The sequence below is a fragment of the Copadichromis virginalis genome, linkage group LG14, assembly GCF_057382275.1.
Source record: "Copadichromis virginalis isolate Kocher_CV1m ecotype Utaka linkage group LG14, C_Virginalis_male_GT1.1, whole genome shotgun sequence".
NCBI lineage: Eukaryota > Metazoa > Chordata > Actinopteri > Cichliformes > Cichlidae > Copadichromis > Copadichromis virginalis.
This window is the reverse complement of record NC_140631.1, coordinates 24517909-24533046: the sequence shown is the minus strand read 5'-3', so window position 1 is coordinate 24533046 and position 15138 is coordinate 24517909. Positions and strand designations below refer to the sequence as shown.

Genomic DNA, 15138 nt, shown 5'->3' with positions numbered 1-15138 from the left:
TAAATCACGAGAAAGATTTGCTTGGTTAGTTCATTTTCTTCCTCAGTCTGTCAGTGTGCAAAGATTTCTGGTCTCCTGGGTGATAATTAGAGAAGAATAAGCCAGGACAAACAGCAGGGGGCGTAATTATCCTCTTTCCAGTGGTTATGACTGCCCTCGCCATCTTAGGAGAGACCATGTTTTCTGAGTAGGATACACAAGTGGGCAGTGTGCAGAAAATATGAGCTTTATTTCTACATCTGCACAAATATCAGCTAATAGGAGATGTTGTTAAATGCAAGAATCCCAGATTTCAAAAGATATGAGTATCATTTGTATCATGTATGCACTGTGTTGCATCTGCATGTGTGGGGATGACATCAGTCTTAATGGGGTCTAAAAGTGACAATAGCTTCTGTTATGACACATTCAGCCAAACTAACTGAGACACACAGGCTCGGTCTGTTTCTAGTCCCCTCTTCGCTCAGCTGACTGGAAATTGTCCCCCTTGATTTAGAGCCTGTAAGAAGATGAGAGGAAATGGGAGGTGTTTCTTTTAGAGAGGGCAGAGGTGGAGGGGAGAGGTTCGACTTTGATGGCTCACTACACAGGAGTACCAGCCCTGTGAGAGTGGTAGTCAACAGCAGCTGTTCCCACAGTCCTGGAAGGTTTTGTTGTTGTTGTTTTTTTTCTTCTTCCTATCAACGCAGGCTTCCTCCTCTGCATAAAACATCCCTTTGTTGTCAAACAAAATGCTCCAAAAAAAACTCCTGACAAAAGACTTTTAGAAGGTGGGAGAGATGATTTATAATGCAACTGACTCATCAGTGCACACAAACAAATAAAGAAAAAAAAACAGAAAACAGACTGATCAAACATACGGGGATTTCACACATGGCAGCGTGTCTGCTGTAATAAAAAGTGACTGCCAAACTTCCCAACTGATATTAGAGCTCCATGCAAACTGGCAGTCAGAGGAAGGATCTAAAGCAACAGAACTATTGAATTTTGACTTTTGTTGCATTGTCACATGTACTTTTTACCTCACATGTAAGATTCCCATTTTGATTTTCACATGCATTTGGATTTATGAAAAGTTTAGCATCACTTCCAATAATTTAGTTATCTTCTCTCTAAGCTTTGCCTCCGGCTCCTGACTTCTTCTCATATGTCACTTTGCTACTCTGGTGCAGTTTTGACTCCACCTAGAGGACAAAGCAGGTACAAAACCTCTCTATACTTGCTCTTCGTTTGCTGCTATTACTATGAATGTCTTGTACATAGCATCGTGCACCTGACACAGTAGTGCGTAAAAACCAGAAGCAAAATACCTAAAAGGCTCCGTGTGATTGGTTTGGTGGTCAAGCAGCAAATTGTGTGTTTACTGTGAGGCTCCAGTCCAGAGAGGAGTTTGAACAATGCCACAAAAATAGGCCAAAGAGGGGGGGGAATGAGTTGTTTTTCAAACTCAGACATTTCCGAGCTTTAAGTAGATTCCAGAAGCTCTAAGGAACCTACTTAAAGCTCAGAAATGCTTCTGGCTGAATTAAGTAGTCCTTTCCAGCGTGAATTTCTTTCCAAAGTAGCTGAACTCGACATTGAATTGCTTTTTGTGTAGTTAAAAGAATATAAAAACTTTTAGAAAATAGCAGATGATCTACTAAAAGCAGAGAGTTTCTGTTAACTACTTTTTGAAAGGGAAGAGGGGAGCTCGTCTAAACTATGTGTCATGAACACACACATGCAAACACACACATACACACAGTTGGCTGTTGTTGGCAGTGAGTGGGGTGCTGTGTGGAGAGTGGGGCTCAGTGTGACCAGGCAGAGGCCAGTGTTGCAGGCAGGCAGGCGGTGGATAGTGTTGAGCGGCAGAGACGTGCCCAGGGTGGATAAACCATGCTCACTAAGTGGGAGAAAGACTCTGCCCAGGACACAAGATGAAGGTGGAGAGGAAACCCTCCTCTAGAGACGGCAGTTTCGCTGACATTCCTCCTCTGCTGAAGCTCCTTGGCCTCTTCGTCTTTGTCCTTTCAGGTAAGTCCAAGTCTTTGTTTGACTATTAACAGAAAAAAGAGGGTAATGATCTGCAGGCTGCTTTGCTGAAGGAATGTAAATAGTAAAATGAATGCAAATAACAGCCTGAGTGTGCCAATTCACAATAATTATCATTTAGTTCACATCTTTATTTCAGATTTATATTATTTGATAGCCTTTAAAACCAAGATCCAAGTCTTTCACACCGACTCTTTTTGAAGCAAAGTTAATCCCAGTTCATTTAGACGCTGATGCTTTTATTTTTGTCCTTGCACTTTGTGAGGTTGGCAGCACAATGGATTTGTTCTAGGGTGGTGCTCGTTATTGGGCTCCCATTTAAAGCTCAAAGGAGCATGGAGAGGCCATTGAAGGCGTGCGAGGAGGGGATGTCTAGGTTAAGTGTGATGATAAAGAGTTTTGTGGAGAGCTGTTGAACTGGGCAGGGCCTTCTCCTGAGTGTGTGGGTAGTTTCAGATGAGGAAATGATGACCAAGTGTCAAAAGTTTACAGTACGGTGAGTTTGGTTTTAAAAGGTTTGGATTGATTTCTCAGCTGTACCAGTTTACCCAAAGCAGGCGAGTTTGGTGGAATCACTGAATCCTGTGTCCATCTCCAACTTCACCACTGACAAAGAATTTCTCTCTCTAACCCTCCCTCACTCTTTTCAAGGGAGGAAACTAGTCTCAACAATCATGCCCTTTGTCTTATTGCCTTGGCAACCCCTGTCAGGCAGACCAAATGGTTACCACGGCAATGAGGCGATGCCTTGCTAACTGCCTTTCTGCAAGAATGGTCGCTCTCTCTCTCTCCCTCTTTTCCCCTCTCTCTTCTCTGTCGCTCTCATAGGTTGATCTCTCCATCACTGAGCCAGAACAGTAGGATGCCCCTCATGGGCCCGAAGCCACTGTTCAGACCTGCATGTGTCCAGCTACAGCTGATTTACAGGAACTCCACTGTGGACATAATGGCTTTGCTATGTTTGGTTTCCAAGACAGGGTTTCTTAAAAAAGCTGAAATGTGGCTCACGCTATATTTCCTTATTCCAATGTCCCTGTGGGGGTGGAGGATAGCTGGGGTGCACAAATCAAAATTAGTGTATTACTTGTTCACTCCAGGAGATTATGAGGAATTCTTGAGAAGGAGGGTGGGGTTCACAGAAACAGGGTAGTAATCAAGACATGAACACTGAAGTAAAACCAGCATGTGTGTATTCAGTAAAACTAAAATGTGCCAACCTTTTGATCGTTAAGAGAGAGAAGAAAAAAGTGAAAGTTAAAAAAAAACATGTCAGAAATGTTATTAAAGGATTTATTGCCCACATTTAAGTCATCGGTCATGTAAAAGCGATTCTTTTTCACATAAAAGAGCAAAAAGGGTTTCGACACTCGAGAGAAAAGCACTTGCTATCTCTATTTCAAGGCGGCCTCTGCACATTTAGGTCAAATGCATTTAAATCCTTACAATCTCCTCTTGTATTCTAGCGGCGTAACACGACTGCAGTGATCACAAAAGTTCCCAGTACAAATAGATGCTCTTAGACACTTTAAACTACTTCACTTTAAGAACTGCAGGTTTTACAATATTTGGCAGATTTGCATTTGCAGGTAAAATTTTAACTCAAATACATATGTATAAAATATCAGGGTGATCCAGTAGGAGAGCAGCTTTGGAGTATACAACATAGGCGCAAATGCCAACAGCTGTGAGTTCTTGGTTTGATTTCTGGCAAAGTGGACATTGCTACATGGCACTCCCTGTAATTTAATAGGTTTTACAGCTTTAGGTACTGATAAAGAGCTTTTCCTAGGTAAATACGTAACATAGTGTGCAAAAACATTTTTACACAGGATTTTTTACAATACGAAAAAAAGGAAAAAGCAGAAATCTTTTATATGACTTAACAAAATCTTTCTGTTTTATACTTCCAGGGTAGTCTGGGGCTCTGGGCAATGAGCTGCCATTACTGTTTCTGTCATTTTGAACATTTATGACTTACTTCAAGCCTCAAATGTGACAGATATCTTTCTTTTACTACAAAAGCATTTCTACATAATGTGGAAAAAGAGCTGTGCTGGTTAAACTGCACTTGTTTTTATTATATTAAAATATTTTATGGATTAAATGTGTAGTTAAATCTTCTTTACACTGACAGAATGAGGAGTTTTGCTGGTCCAGCTGACTTGAGAATAAAGTGATGGTGTATGTGGCCCACAGTGGAGAATAAGTTTCACATCCCTGCTCTAGAGAGGAAGAGGAAGCATTCATCTGTAGCTACATTTGTGATGAATGGTCTAAATTTTCTTTCTTGTTCTTCTTTTGTCGGAAATAATTCCTTGCATCATAATTTATATAAAAGCTGTGGCTTCAGCCTACACCTTTTTGGTTTGTCATTTTTTTCATCATGTATTTCTAGCAATATAAATGAACTGAACAGGGATAAAGATAAAGATTCAAAATGAATCAAAGGAAAACATTTGAGTAAAATACCTGTGTTGCACTGTAACTGTGTATTGCATGTGACTATTTGCGTTTGCCTAGTAGTATCATTTAGTGCATTTTTTTTTTTCATTTGTTAGCTTGTTTTGCATAATTTCCACATGTATTTCCAATCACTGGCAGAGCATCATTGCCTCACACTGTCTTTACACACCTCTATATTTGCTCATCAGTTTAAGACCTCACCATTGTGTCTTCCCCCCCCCCTTTTTTTTTTTTTATAACAGGTGAGGTGTCAGGAGTGAATGTCACAAGCCAAACCCAGGTGGTGAGAGGAACGGTGGGCAAAGAAGCCCTTTTGTCAGTCAGCTACTCGAGCAGCAGCACAGACAAGCCTGTTGTTAAGTGGCAGCTAAAGAAGGACAAAGTGAAACCGATCACTGTCGTGCAGTCCATAGGGACGGACATCATTGGAAACCTGAGGCCCGAGTATCGCAACCGCATCCTGGTGTTTGAGAATGGCTCGCTGCTGCTTCACAACCTGCAGCTGTCGGATGAAGGGGTGTACGAAGTGGAAATCTCCATCACAGATGACACCTTCACTGGAGAGCGCTACATTCAGCTCACAGTGGACGGTAAGCAGAGTTACTCTCGTTTCTATAGCCAAGTTTACTCGTGTTTCAAAACATCTGAGCAACAAGAGCAGAGCACTGGAAGATGAGTTAGGACCTATAAAATTTAATACAGGTTGAAAATGAAATTTCCTGTCCAGAGAACGTCATTTCAATCTCATTCACCTCTGTATCTTCTGCCCTGTCCTTCTTCCCAGTTCCTATATCCAAGCCTTACATCCAGATGATGGCGTCTTCTGTCCTGGAGTACAGCGAGCACTTCAACCTCCACTGTTCCCACGATAATGGCACAAAGCCTGTCTACAGTTGGCTGAAGGGAGGCAAAGTGCTGACGAATGACTCGCGTCTGCTGCTTTCGCATGACCAAAAGGTGCTGACCATCTCGCGGGTTCTGATGTCAGACGATGACATTTACGCCTGCACAGTGGAGAACCCCATCAGCAACACGAAGAGCAGTCCTGTCAGGCTCACTGTCTACAGTAGGTGGCAAGTTACGCTGGTAGGAACTCAAAAGACACGTGTTTACATAAAAGAGAGGGGGGTGGGGGGTATGGGTGATAACATTTAATAATAGTTGAACAGAGCTGGAAGAAGCATTAAGAAGTATTATCTATGCAGCAGTATGGCAGTGTAAAGATTTTGCATTAAGACACAAGTATATACCGGTACATGCAGTAATGTGCAAAAGTACCATTTCTCTATATTTTGCTAATAGAAGGAGAAATCAACGATTTCTTAAAATATGTCCAAACACAAAAGTGCAGAATATAAGGCAAAAACAGTACATTTCTAATTCTACTGCAACCATCTGCACCACCGTCATACAGGCTGTTGTTGATCATTTGCAGTGCTGTCCTAGTCACAAGCGGATATATTTATTTTATTTATATCACGCACTACTGCACTACACATAGGTTTAAATTTCTCTGTTCCCTAGAGCGTCCTTCATCTTTCTTAAATCTTCTCTACAGTCAATTGAGAGAGAGAGACAGTATTTTGATTCTCCTGTATGTTGTGTACATGTCAAAAATTATTAATAAAAATCTTTGAATCTTGAATGTTTTAATCTTGAAAAAGCTTGGCAGTCAAAATTTGGTATCTTGTCATTTCTTTAATTAGTCTTCAGGAATAGTTCTCCAGGCTTCTTCGTGGACATTCAAAGCTCTTGAATGTTGGCGACCTTCTGTTGAGTTCCCTGTCAAGATGATCCCACAATAACAATAATAACCTCAATAAGATTACTCTAGAAACTCACAGTTGTACCTCTCTGCTGACTCCTTCTGTAGATACTGAGCCAAAGATGTGAAATTTGGCTTCATGACAGCCACCCTTTCCCTGCGACTCATTTCTGATGAGACTTCAGTGAACAGTAGATGGATCAGCTGAAGGGTTAGATGCATCTGTTAGGTCCTGTGTCAGGACTTTTCTGGATGTTTTTTAATTTCTTAAAGATGTGACTTTCAGATACTGTTCATCTGCTGTAGATTGTTTGTTTGTTCAGCTCATAGCTCTAGGAATTACCTTATTGGTGCAAAAATTTTATTTAATGGCAGTCTGACTGCGTAATCTTTGGTATTTTCATAAATTTGGCAAAAAATATGGGAACAAATGATGTGTTTTTGTGACCGGCTAGTAACCTAAAGTTAGTACCTAAATACCTAAAGATGCACTTTAAAATTGGTTCCTTGCTATGTCGTCTGTTATGTGTATATACAACTGTGGTTGATTGATTGATCGATTGATTCAGAGATCAGTGTTAAGTGGCTTAAAAGAAAAAGAAGAAGAAAATAACATTCAGGCCAGGTCAGAGAATTGGACTAACAGTGAAAAAGCCTGTAAACGTAAATGTAGCCTGTAAAACAAATAGCCTGTAAACTGCATTTATGTTGTAGCTGGTTAAACTGGAATCAGTGTAAATTCTACTTACTGCAGGGCAGCATAATCTTTAAAAATCCTTTAAATTAATTTGAATGATAGCTTTATATGTTAAGGTAACTATGCACAGTAAATTTCTTCTCATTATTCACAAACCCTCCATCTGTAGGAGCTAGCAGGAGCAATTATCATCTCATGCTGACCCATACACAAACATGCTGGCCTCTCAAACAATGTTGTTTACAACAAGTGCAAATCCAGGCTGTGATTGTAACAGAGTTGGCTCAGAGTGCCTGTTACTGGGCGCCAGTGAAGAGCCGCATGTCAGGCTGAGAGGGAGCAAGAGAGGGAGAGGCAGTCTAATCCAATGAATGGACGGTTATTTATGAGGAGGGAGAAGGAAAAAACACAGGCAGGTGGGAGGACGCTGTGCTTCAGTGGACCTCAGTAATCCTGACTTCATTATTGCTGTACTGTGATGTTCTGCACGAGGAGACAGCTTTAGGCTTTCAAACTACTCTGTTTCCTCTGCTTGCATAGTTTCATAGTACAGAGTTTGAAAGGGATAACCGTAATGAGCTACTTCAATGCAACTATTCATGCCAGCACACTCAATCTACACTTTTTGCCATATTCATATTCTTTTTTGTGGTTATATTCGTAAACAATTGTTTTCATTTTGTGGCTTTTTTAGTTGTGACTTCTCTTTGGACGCTGTCGCTTTTTTTTTTTTACTGGGGGAAAGAAGGGGAGAAAGAAAGAGGGAAAGAGAAACAGCTGAGAAGAGGGACGGGGGAGAAGGGCAAAAGACAAAAACCAACAGAACGGGCAGAGAAAAAAAATGCATATATCAATCACCTGGATCACCTGCTGAGAAAGAAAAAAGAAAGCAAGCAGAAGAGAACAAGAGTAATAGAATAAACAACATCACAATGATATATGGGAATATGACAGTAAATACTAAATGTTAAACATTATTGTGCAGCACATAAGATCAACAGAACACAGTGTGCTTTGAGGTAGGAGCCAAAAAGGGTGTAGTTTGTGGGTGTGATCACCCGTGTGTACACCTGTGAGCATGGACGCGCTTGTTTTTTGTTTTTTTAAAAGGTTCCTTCATGTAATAATCTGCTAGAGGGTGTGGGGGGGCCACAGCCCCGTCCTCCAGGGCGTGAAGCAGGTGTGGAGGAGATCAAAACTCCAGACATCCAGAGGCCCCCAGAACACAAGAGACCAAGGAAGACCAACAGAGGGGCAGCTGCGCCACTGTCCCGGAAAGAGCTGAGGAGAGTCCCAGATGAGGGCTCACTCAGCAGCCGCGGAGCAGAAGCCAGGGGGAGTTGCAGTGACGCGCCCGTGAGCTCCGCCGGCAGCCAGCTGCGCCTGAGTGACTGAGCCCCAGGCCGAGAGGCCGGGGGCACCCCACCTCCGAAGTGGCCCGAGCGAGCCCCAGGCTCCAGGCCCCGATAAGCGGCCGCCAAGGAGTGAGCCGGTGTGTACCTGGACGCCCATCCCCGGACACAAAGAACCACCAACGCACCGATGTCTGAGGGGGTCCGCCACTGGCAGGGGAAGTGGTGGTAGGGGGAGATAGGCCTCCAAACCTTGGAGGGCCTGAGATGTCCCCAGAGAGGTGGCGCCTGACACCCAACCTGACATATAGACACAGACATACAGGCACACACAGATACAAACATCCATTCCCACCCTCATGCTCTCATATGCACTTACTCCACACTCAACCAACGTGGAGACAGACATAAAGAGACGTTGTACACACGATCACACTCCCCAAGCGTACTCTACAAACCGGGTCTAGGTGCCCTCGCCCCTGGAGGGGGGAACTGCACCCAGACCCAGGTGGTGTTTCCCTTTTCCCTGCGGTGGGGGGAGGCAGACCGCCCCGACTCCGCAGCAGCAGGAAGGCTCCACACTCCAGACCGCAGTCGGACGGCCAACTCCTCCTCCTAGCCCCCCTGCTCCAGCAGGTCGCAGAGAACGGGGGTGAGAGAAGACTCCAAACCTCCCTCCACCCGCTCATTGTAATGTTGATGCATGTGTGTTCTAAGGTGCATTTAAAACTGTCGCTTTTTGAGAGAGTGAGAGCGGTGCCACAGCCCAGCATCACAGTGGAGCAGTTGCTGTTGGCAGTTTGAGACGAAGTGGGGCATGGAAATATTGCATACGCTTCCTGTATAAATAAGGGAGTTGTTTTTGTTAAGCAACCTGAGTTGGTTAATCAACTCACTCATTTCAATAAATCATGAGCTCATGATTGCTATACCATCCACCTGGATTACATCGTCAGAAGTTCCACCCCTTCTATCTAATGAAGCACTGGCACAGGAGCTTAAGTGCCTCAGATTCAAAACTGTGAGTTTAGGGTGTAGGGACTCCAAACTTAAACGCCTTTAGAATAATTTCAAGATAGTTAGACTTCACTAATGTTTCTTATTTTCAGTTTTTTCGTGTCTGCTTTTCTTCCTTTTCTCAATTGCTAAATTTAAAGGTGACCTCTTTAAATATAAATTTGGGGGAGGGATGCACAGAATAGAGCTTTGATTACAGAACTTGAAGACAAAAGATGCTAGATTTATTTTTTCTACAAGAAACCCACAGTGATAATTTTATGGAAATAGAGTGGAGTGGAGTTTCTGCTGGGCACAGCAATGTATTTTTAACTATGGAACAAATTTCTGCGAAGGGGTCGGTATTTTATTTTTGGCCCACTTTGGACATACAGCTTTTTGGCAAGTACAGAACATATTAATGGTAGAATTTTACAAGTAAAAGCAGAAATTCAAGGTGTTATCATCATGATCTCTGGAGATCAAAGAAAAATGGGTTTCAATCTCTAATTACACGGTGGGAGGAAGGGAGAGCTCAAATCAAAGATATCTGTCAGCGATACACTTATAGATCTACTGATAACATTAGGAGGGTAATTCAGAAACAGCAACAGGAAGAACAGTGTTTCCAATCAGTCAGTCAGAATAGTCAGCAGGATTTATTGTATCATAAAAAGATGGAATTAAGTTATTTTCTTCAGGAGAGCACTAAAGGGGCTCTAATTCAAGCTCGCTTTACCAAGCTTAAGGACATGGATGTACCAACAACATTCTTTTTCACTTGGAGAGGTCAGCAAGTCACAATGAATCCAGCAGATTCAGTAGAGACTACCGTTGCTGTTTTGTGGAGAACACTGACTCTTTTATGCATCGAATATAAAAAAAATTTCAAAGGTGTTATCTAACAGACTTTTAAGTTCCGGAAGATAAGTCATATTGTGTCCCAGCCAGATCTATGTTAGAAAATGTATTTATTATGAGAGATATATTTAATGTCTGCAAGACATATGACCTAAATGTGGGGATTGTGAAAGCTAGAGTAAATGGTTTTACTTTATTGGTGGGTAAATGGTGTACAGTTGACATTCCAACCCTGCCAGGAAATTTATGCTTGGGAAGGAATGTAATAGGAATGGTGGGGCAGGGATAACTCGGTAGGTAGAGTGGTCCCCCCCATGCTTGGAAGGTCGGTGGTTCGAATCCACTAAATGGCTACCTGAGGTACCCCTGAGCAAGGCACCGTCCCTGTACACTGCTCCCCGGGCGCTGGATTGGTGGCTGCCCACTGCTTCACTGAGTGAATGGGTTTAATGCAGAGATCAATAAAGTTTACATCTTTATTCTTATTAAAGCATTTATAGGTAATGAACATTTTCAGAAACAGAACTGGAACGGGGTGCAGGAGAAAGGTTGTCTAAATGGAAATGACTGCTACTCCGGCTGTCCGACACAGAAAGAGCTCTGGTTGCCAACAATCTGGTTGCCTCATCCTTGTGGCACAGGCTTCGTGATGGCCTCACCTGCTGGGCTCACTGAAGATGTCCAGCATCTTATTGTGAATTTCTTCTGTTCTAGGCGGCACTGGCTAAAGGCACCTCTTTACTCTTTCTGTGTCAAAGGAAGGACAAGGACCCCCTTTGACACAAGACTAGCCAAGACTGCTGCATTCAGATTGCAGACTGCTCAGAAGCTGCTTTATGGATGCATTGGAAAGGATGTGCAACGTTACCAACATCAAGTCCGTTAGAATCTTAAAAAGGATTCTGGAAGAAGTCAGGGAGTCCTTTACCTGTGCCGCTGAGAGTGTTTGCTGAAAACCGTGCTCTAGCTGACCAGTGGAATTATGAGTACATATTTCCAAGACTTTCAGTCACCCCAGCTTTTGATAGTTGGTGTGAGGAGTGTGAACCGCTTCTTTCTTTGAGAACACCTGCATCAGGTGTTCTCACTCCATGTGGGAAGAAGTATCTGTATCAAAGTTGTGTAAAGGTGCTGAATATGTGCTCTCTGGCTGGTGTTAGAGAGTCGAGGAAAATGCAGGTTTTTGCTTCAGACCTTACCCCTAAAGGCAGATGGAGGGTCCTGTATAAGCCACCTGTAGAAAAACACGTTGGCGACCTTCGGTGGAGGATGGATCGATAGCTACAAACAGGCTCAGAGCTGCATGACGAGTGAAAGTGGAGCATGCCTTATAGTGTTACTTGTAATTTACAGATGTTTACAGATTTGTGACGTGTTAGAAATGTTTTATGTTCACTGGGGGAAGATCAGGAACTAATGTAGCATTTTTAGATTATATTACTACTCTTTGTATAGTTTTACAAGTGCACAAGGATTTAAGTGTGTGCATGTGTGTTTTAAGCTCTTTCCTTCTTTCCTCTTATTTTCTTTCTGGCTTTCTTCTCTGCCTCTGTATTACCTTGGTTTAGGACGGAGCTCGCTATACATCATCCTGTCCACTGGGGGCATATTCCTCCTGATCACCCTGGTGACAGTGTGTGCCTGCTGGAAACCTTCCAAGTGAGACCTTTTCTTTTTGTTCCCCCCCTCCCAGTCTTTTTTCTTTCCCCTGCTGCTCTGTTTCTTCCTCTCCTTCTTTCTTCCCCCCCCCCTCTTTCTCTCATTGGCTTTGATAGTGCACTTGAACATGTGGCTAGAATCTCAAGCAGCTCCACAGTCTCTAGACATTTGGTGGGAAAATAGTACAAAACTGTGATCTGCAGTATATATAAAGGTGTCTTTTAAATCAGTTGATTGTTTTCTTGTTTTGTTTTGTTGATTTATTTTGCTTTAGGAAGAAGCACAGACCTGTCCCCCAAAGAGCTCCCATGTATGTGGAGCAAAGTGAAAATGGCCATGATGGTGAGCAGCAGTTATAGTTCGCAGTCTATTAATTGTGTACAGCACTTTCATGATGTTTGCATCACACTGTAGGCTAATATTTAAATTGTAACAGTCAGGATTAACATTGCATATTACGAAGTTAAAGCTAAAAAAAAACTGGGACTGCATAATAATACTCATACATCTTTTACAGTTGATGTTGTACCCAAACCATCTACACTTGGTCGAAGGAGTCCTATGCCTCTTTACGTTCTCAATGAAGATGTAAGTCCTTCTTTCATCTGGGGAAAAACCTTTCCAGCAGCTCTGCTACTAAACTGTCAGTTGGTTAATAATAATTACAACCTCGTACAGTCACGACTATGAACATAGTCCAGCTGATGTTCTGCTACAAACTATGTCTTGATTACATGAGAATCACCGATGAAAGCCCACAGCTGTCACACATGTGTCATCATCTTATTTCAGGAGAGCCTGGAGCGACTGGAAGAATGCTCTGGCAATGCTATGAGCCAATCAGAAACGAGTCTCCCCGCTACCTACGCTTCAGTCCCGCCTCCTTCCTCCCACAGAACTGATCGACCAATCTGGTCCACCCCACGCAGATACCCTCGCAGCTCCTCTCCACTCGCACAACCACTTCCACAACCCCTTCCAGGTTCCTCCCTACGCCCTGTCCGCTCCCCTGCTCACTCCCCGGGCTCATCTCCACGCAGTTTCAGTCCTGTGAGAAAGGTCCGTCCTCCTGTAGGCATCCCAACCGGCCACCTGCCTGTGGAGGTGGAATGTGCAGACACCAGCGATCAGACTCACACCCCACCACAGCACTGACAGCTACTCATGTTATGTGATGTACATGTATAGTTTGTTGGTTGTGTTCGGCCATGAGAATAATGGATCTGATGCACTAGGGTAATAGATGAGTTCACTTTCAGCTAACTTTCTGTCTTCCATTATTTATCATCTATTTCTCTGTGGCTATGCACAGTGTTTCTCTGGTCCTTTCAAAATATATCCTCTCACAGGAAAAGTTATATCCTGTCCACCAGCATGTAGTATATAATGTATATGATGCTGAGACATTAAAGAGTTTCTGGGTCTGATATATATTTTGCTCCTTGTTGAGTTATTATTGGGAAGTTTAAGATGTGACTGTACAGTTTTTGTTTGTTGTTATTTTTCTTTAGTCAGTTAAAAGCACACCCTGTATCCTTATGCCACATTAGGTCACTGTGTAACTAAGGTAATAAAAATTATTTAAATAATTTGTAGTTTGTCATCAAGCGATCCTTTTATTTCTATCAAAATCATAACTGCTACAGATGTTCACTCTTCTTTTATGTCTTGCCTGATATCTACATAAACACTTTATTGTTATGCTGGCTACACACGGCACAGAAGAAATAAAGACACACCTTCCTCTTTGTCTTTGTAAGGTAGCTGAACTCGATGTACCGTTCTGAATATTAAGTGCAATACTTGTCTGCTCCATTAGGTGTCACTCAAACATTTCCTTGAATACTTGAGTTTTATGCACTCTGGCAGGAAACAATTTAAATAGTACAGATTTACATCTAACTGTATTTTATATGATCTGTTTTTCATGATAGTTTGCTTTTTTTTTTAATCTTTGTGGGTTTTTTGTTTGTTTGTTTGTTTGACAAACTCATGAAGACTATTTTGCCCCTTTGTTTTGCCTAATATTGGCAAGTGCAGGTGGTACAGTGACAGCGGCCTTTGTTTAACCCATAACTATATCTGCTTCAGGTATGAATAATATGAGCTAACTGACTTTAAAATGAGCTATTTCAAAAAGGAACTTTTAATTTATGTAACATAAATCATATTTTCCTTGAACCATTTGTATCATATTTACCCTTTGACTCTCACTTTGAATAGGTGAAGGCTGCATTACAGACAGGCATGCAACATACATGTACAGAATAGCCACGGGAAGCTTCACCAACGCTGTGAGTTCAACAGATGTGATGATGCTTTTAGTTAGATGCACTTTGCAAGATTTACTTATAAAGGTAAAAAGGTCTGAAAGGAGAAAATGAATTTTTGATCCTGGTGATGAGACTCGCACACACAGAATAAGAGGATGTGAGCTTGTGAAAGTGTCTACAAACACATGCAAACAAAGTATCCCGGTTTATCACTATTATTAAGATAATGTGTTCCCTTCAGAGGTCCAGCTGGACATCTTTTGTCATGAAAATCTGCATGATTTTACTGATTGCTTTTGAACTGTACCTTCCCTCACTGAAGGTGTGAGTATTACGGTTGCATAAGCGAATCAGGGGCCGCCTGTTTTGATCTGGGCTTCGTGGTCTTTGTTCTGTTTGAAACACCATTTATCACTTAGCAGGCAGGCTCATGAATACACATGCATCATGGGATTACGCAGCGAGAAGAATACATGTGCATAATCACATGTGTGTTACAGTAAGTGGAAAATGAAATATCCTTTGGTAGTGAGAACAGGCCGTTTTTATTCAGCTGTGTACTTTGATATCACATATTGATTATTAGTAGCACAGTCTGTCCCATCATCTTCCACCTGTTCTCCAGTGGTTACAGAAGAGCTTAGAAGGCAGAGCAGTAATTAACCTCTGGGGAACAGCAACCCGTCTGTGTGCAGAAAGCATGTGTGTGTTTGTATCTGCAGTAACTGAATAGAGAGGATGTGTGAAGTTTTCCCAGTTTATTGAACGACCACCTCCTGCTGCCTGACGGAGCCTCTTTTTTTTTAGCACCTTTCTTCACACCAAGCAGTCAGTGTGAAATTCCCTGTGGAGGAAGGTGACATTTTACTATTGGAAAGTTCTTATCCAGCTTTTTTTCTGAATAGGCAAAGATCTAGTGAAGTACTGACTTTGGCTTCAATATACACAACTGTGCAAAATTCAGAAGGTCTTTCAAAGGTTGGACATTGTTTTTTTTTTAGTCAGTTAACACGGACCTATGAATGATTCAAGACACCT

General features: G+C 42.3%; 1 protein-coding gene across 1 annotated transcript; it reads left to right on the top strand.

Annotated features, from left to right (window-relative positions):
* The first annotated feature begins 695 nt into the window (after window positions 1-695).
* hepacama (hepatic and glial cell adhesion molecule a) lies at window positions 696-13422 on the top strand. The gene is made up of 7 exons (XM_085430062.1): window positions 696-2016; window positions 4740-5087; window positions 5282-5563; window positions 11737-11827; window positions 12102-12169; window positions 12345-12415; window positions 12620-13422. The coding sequence occupies exons 1-7, from the start codon at window positions 1920-1922 to the stop codon at window positions 12980-12982; spliced, it is 1320 nt and encodes a 439-aa protein (XP_085286188.1). The 5' UTR covers window positions 696-1919; the 3' UTR covers window positions 12983-13422.
* The last annotated feature ends 1716 nt before the right edge of the window (window positions 13423-15138 follow it).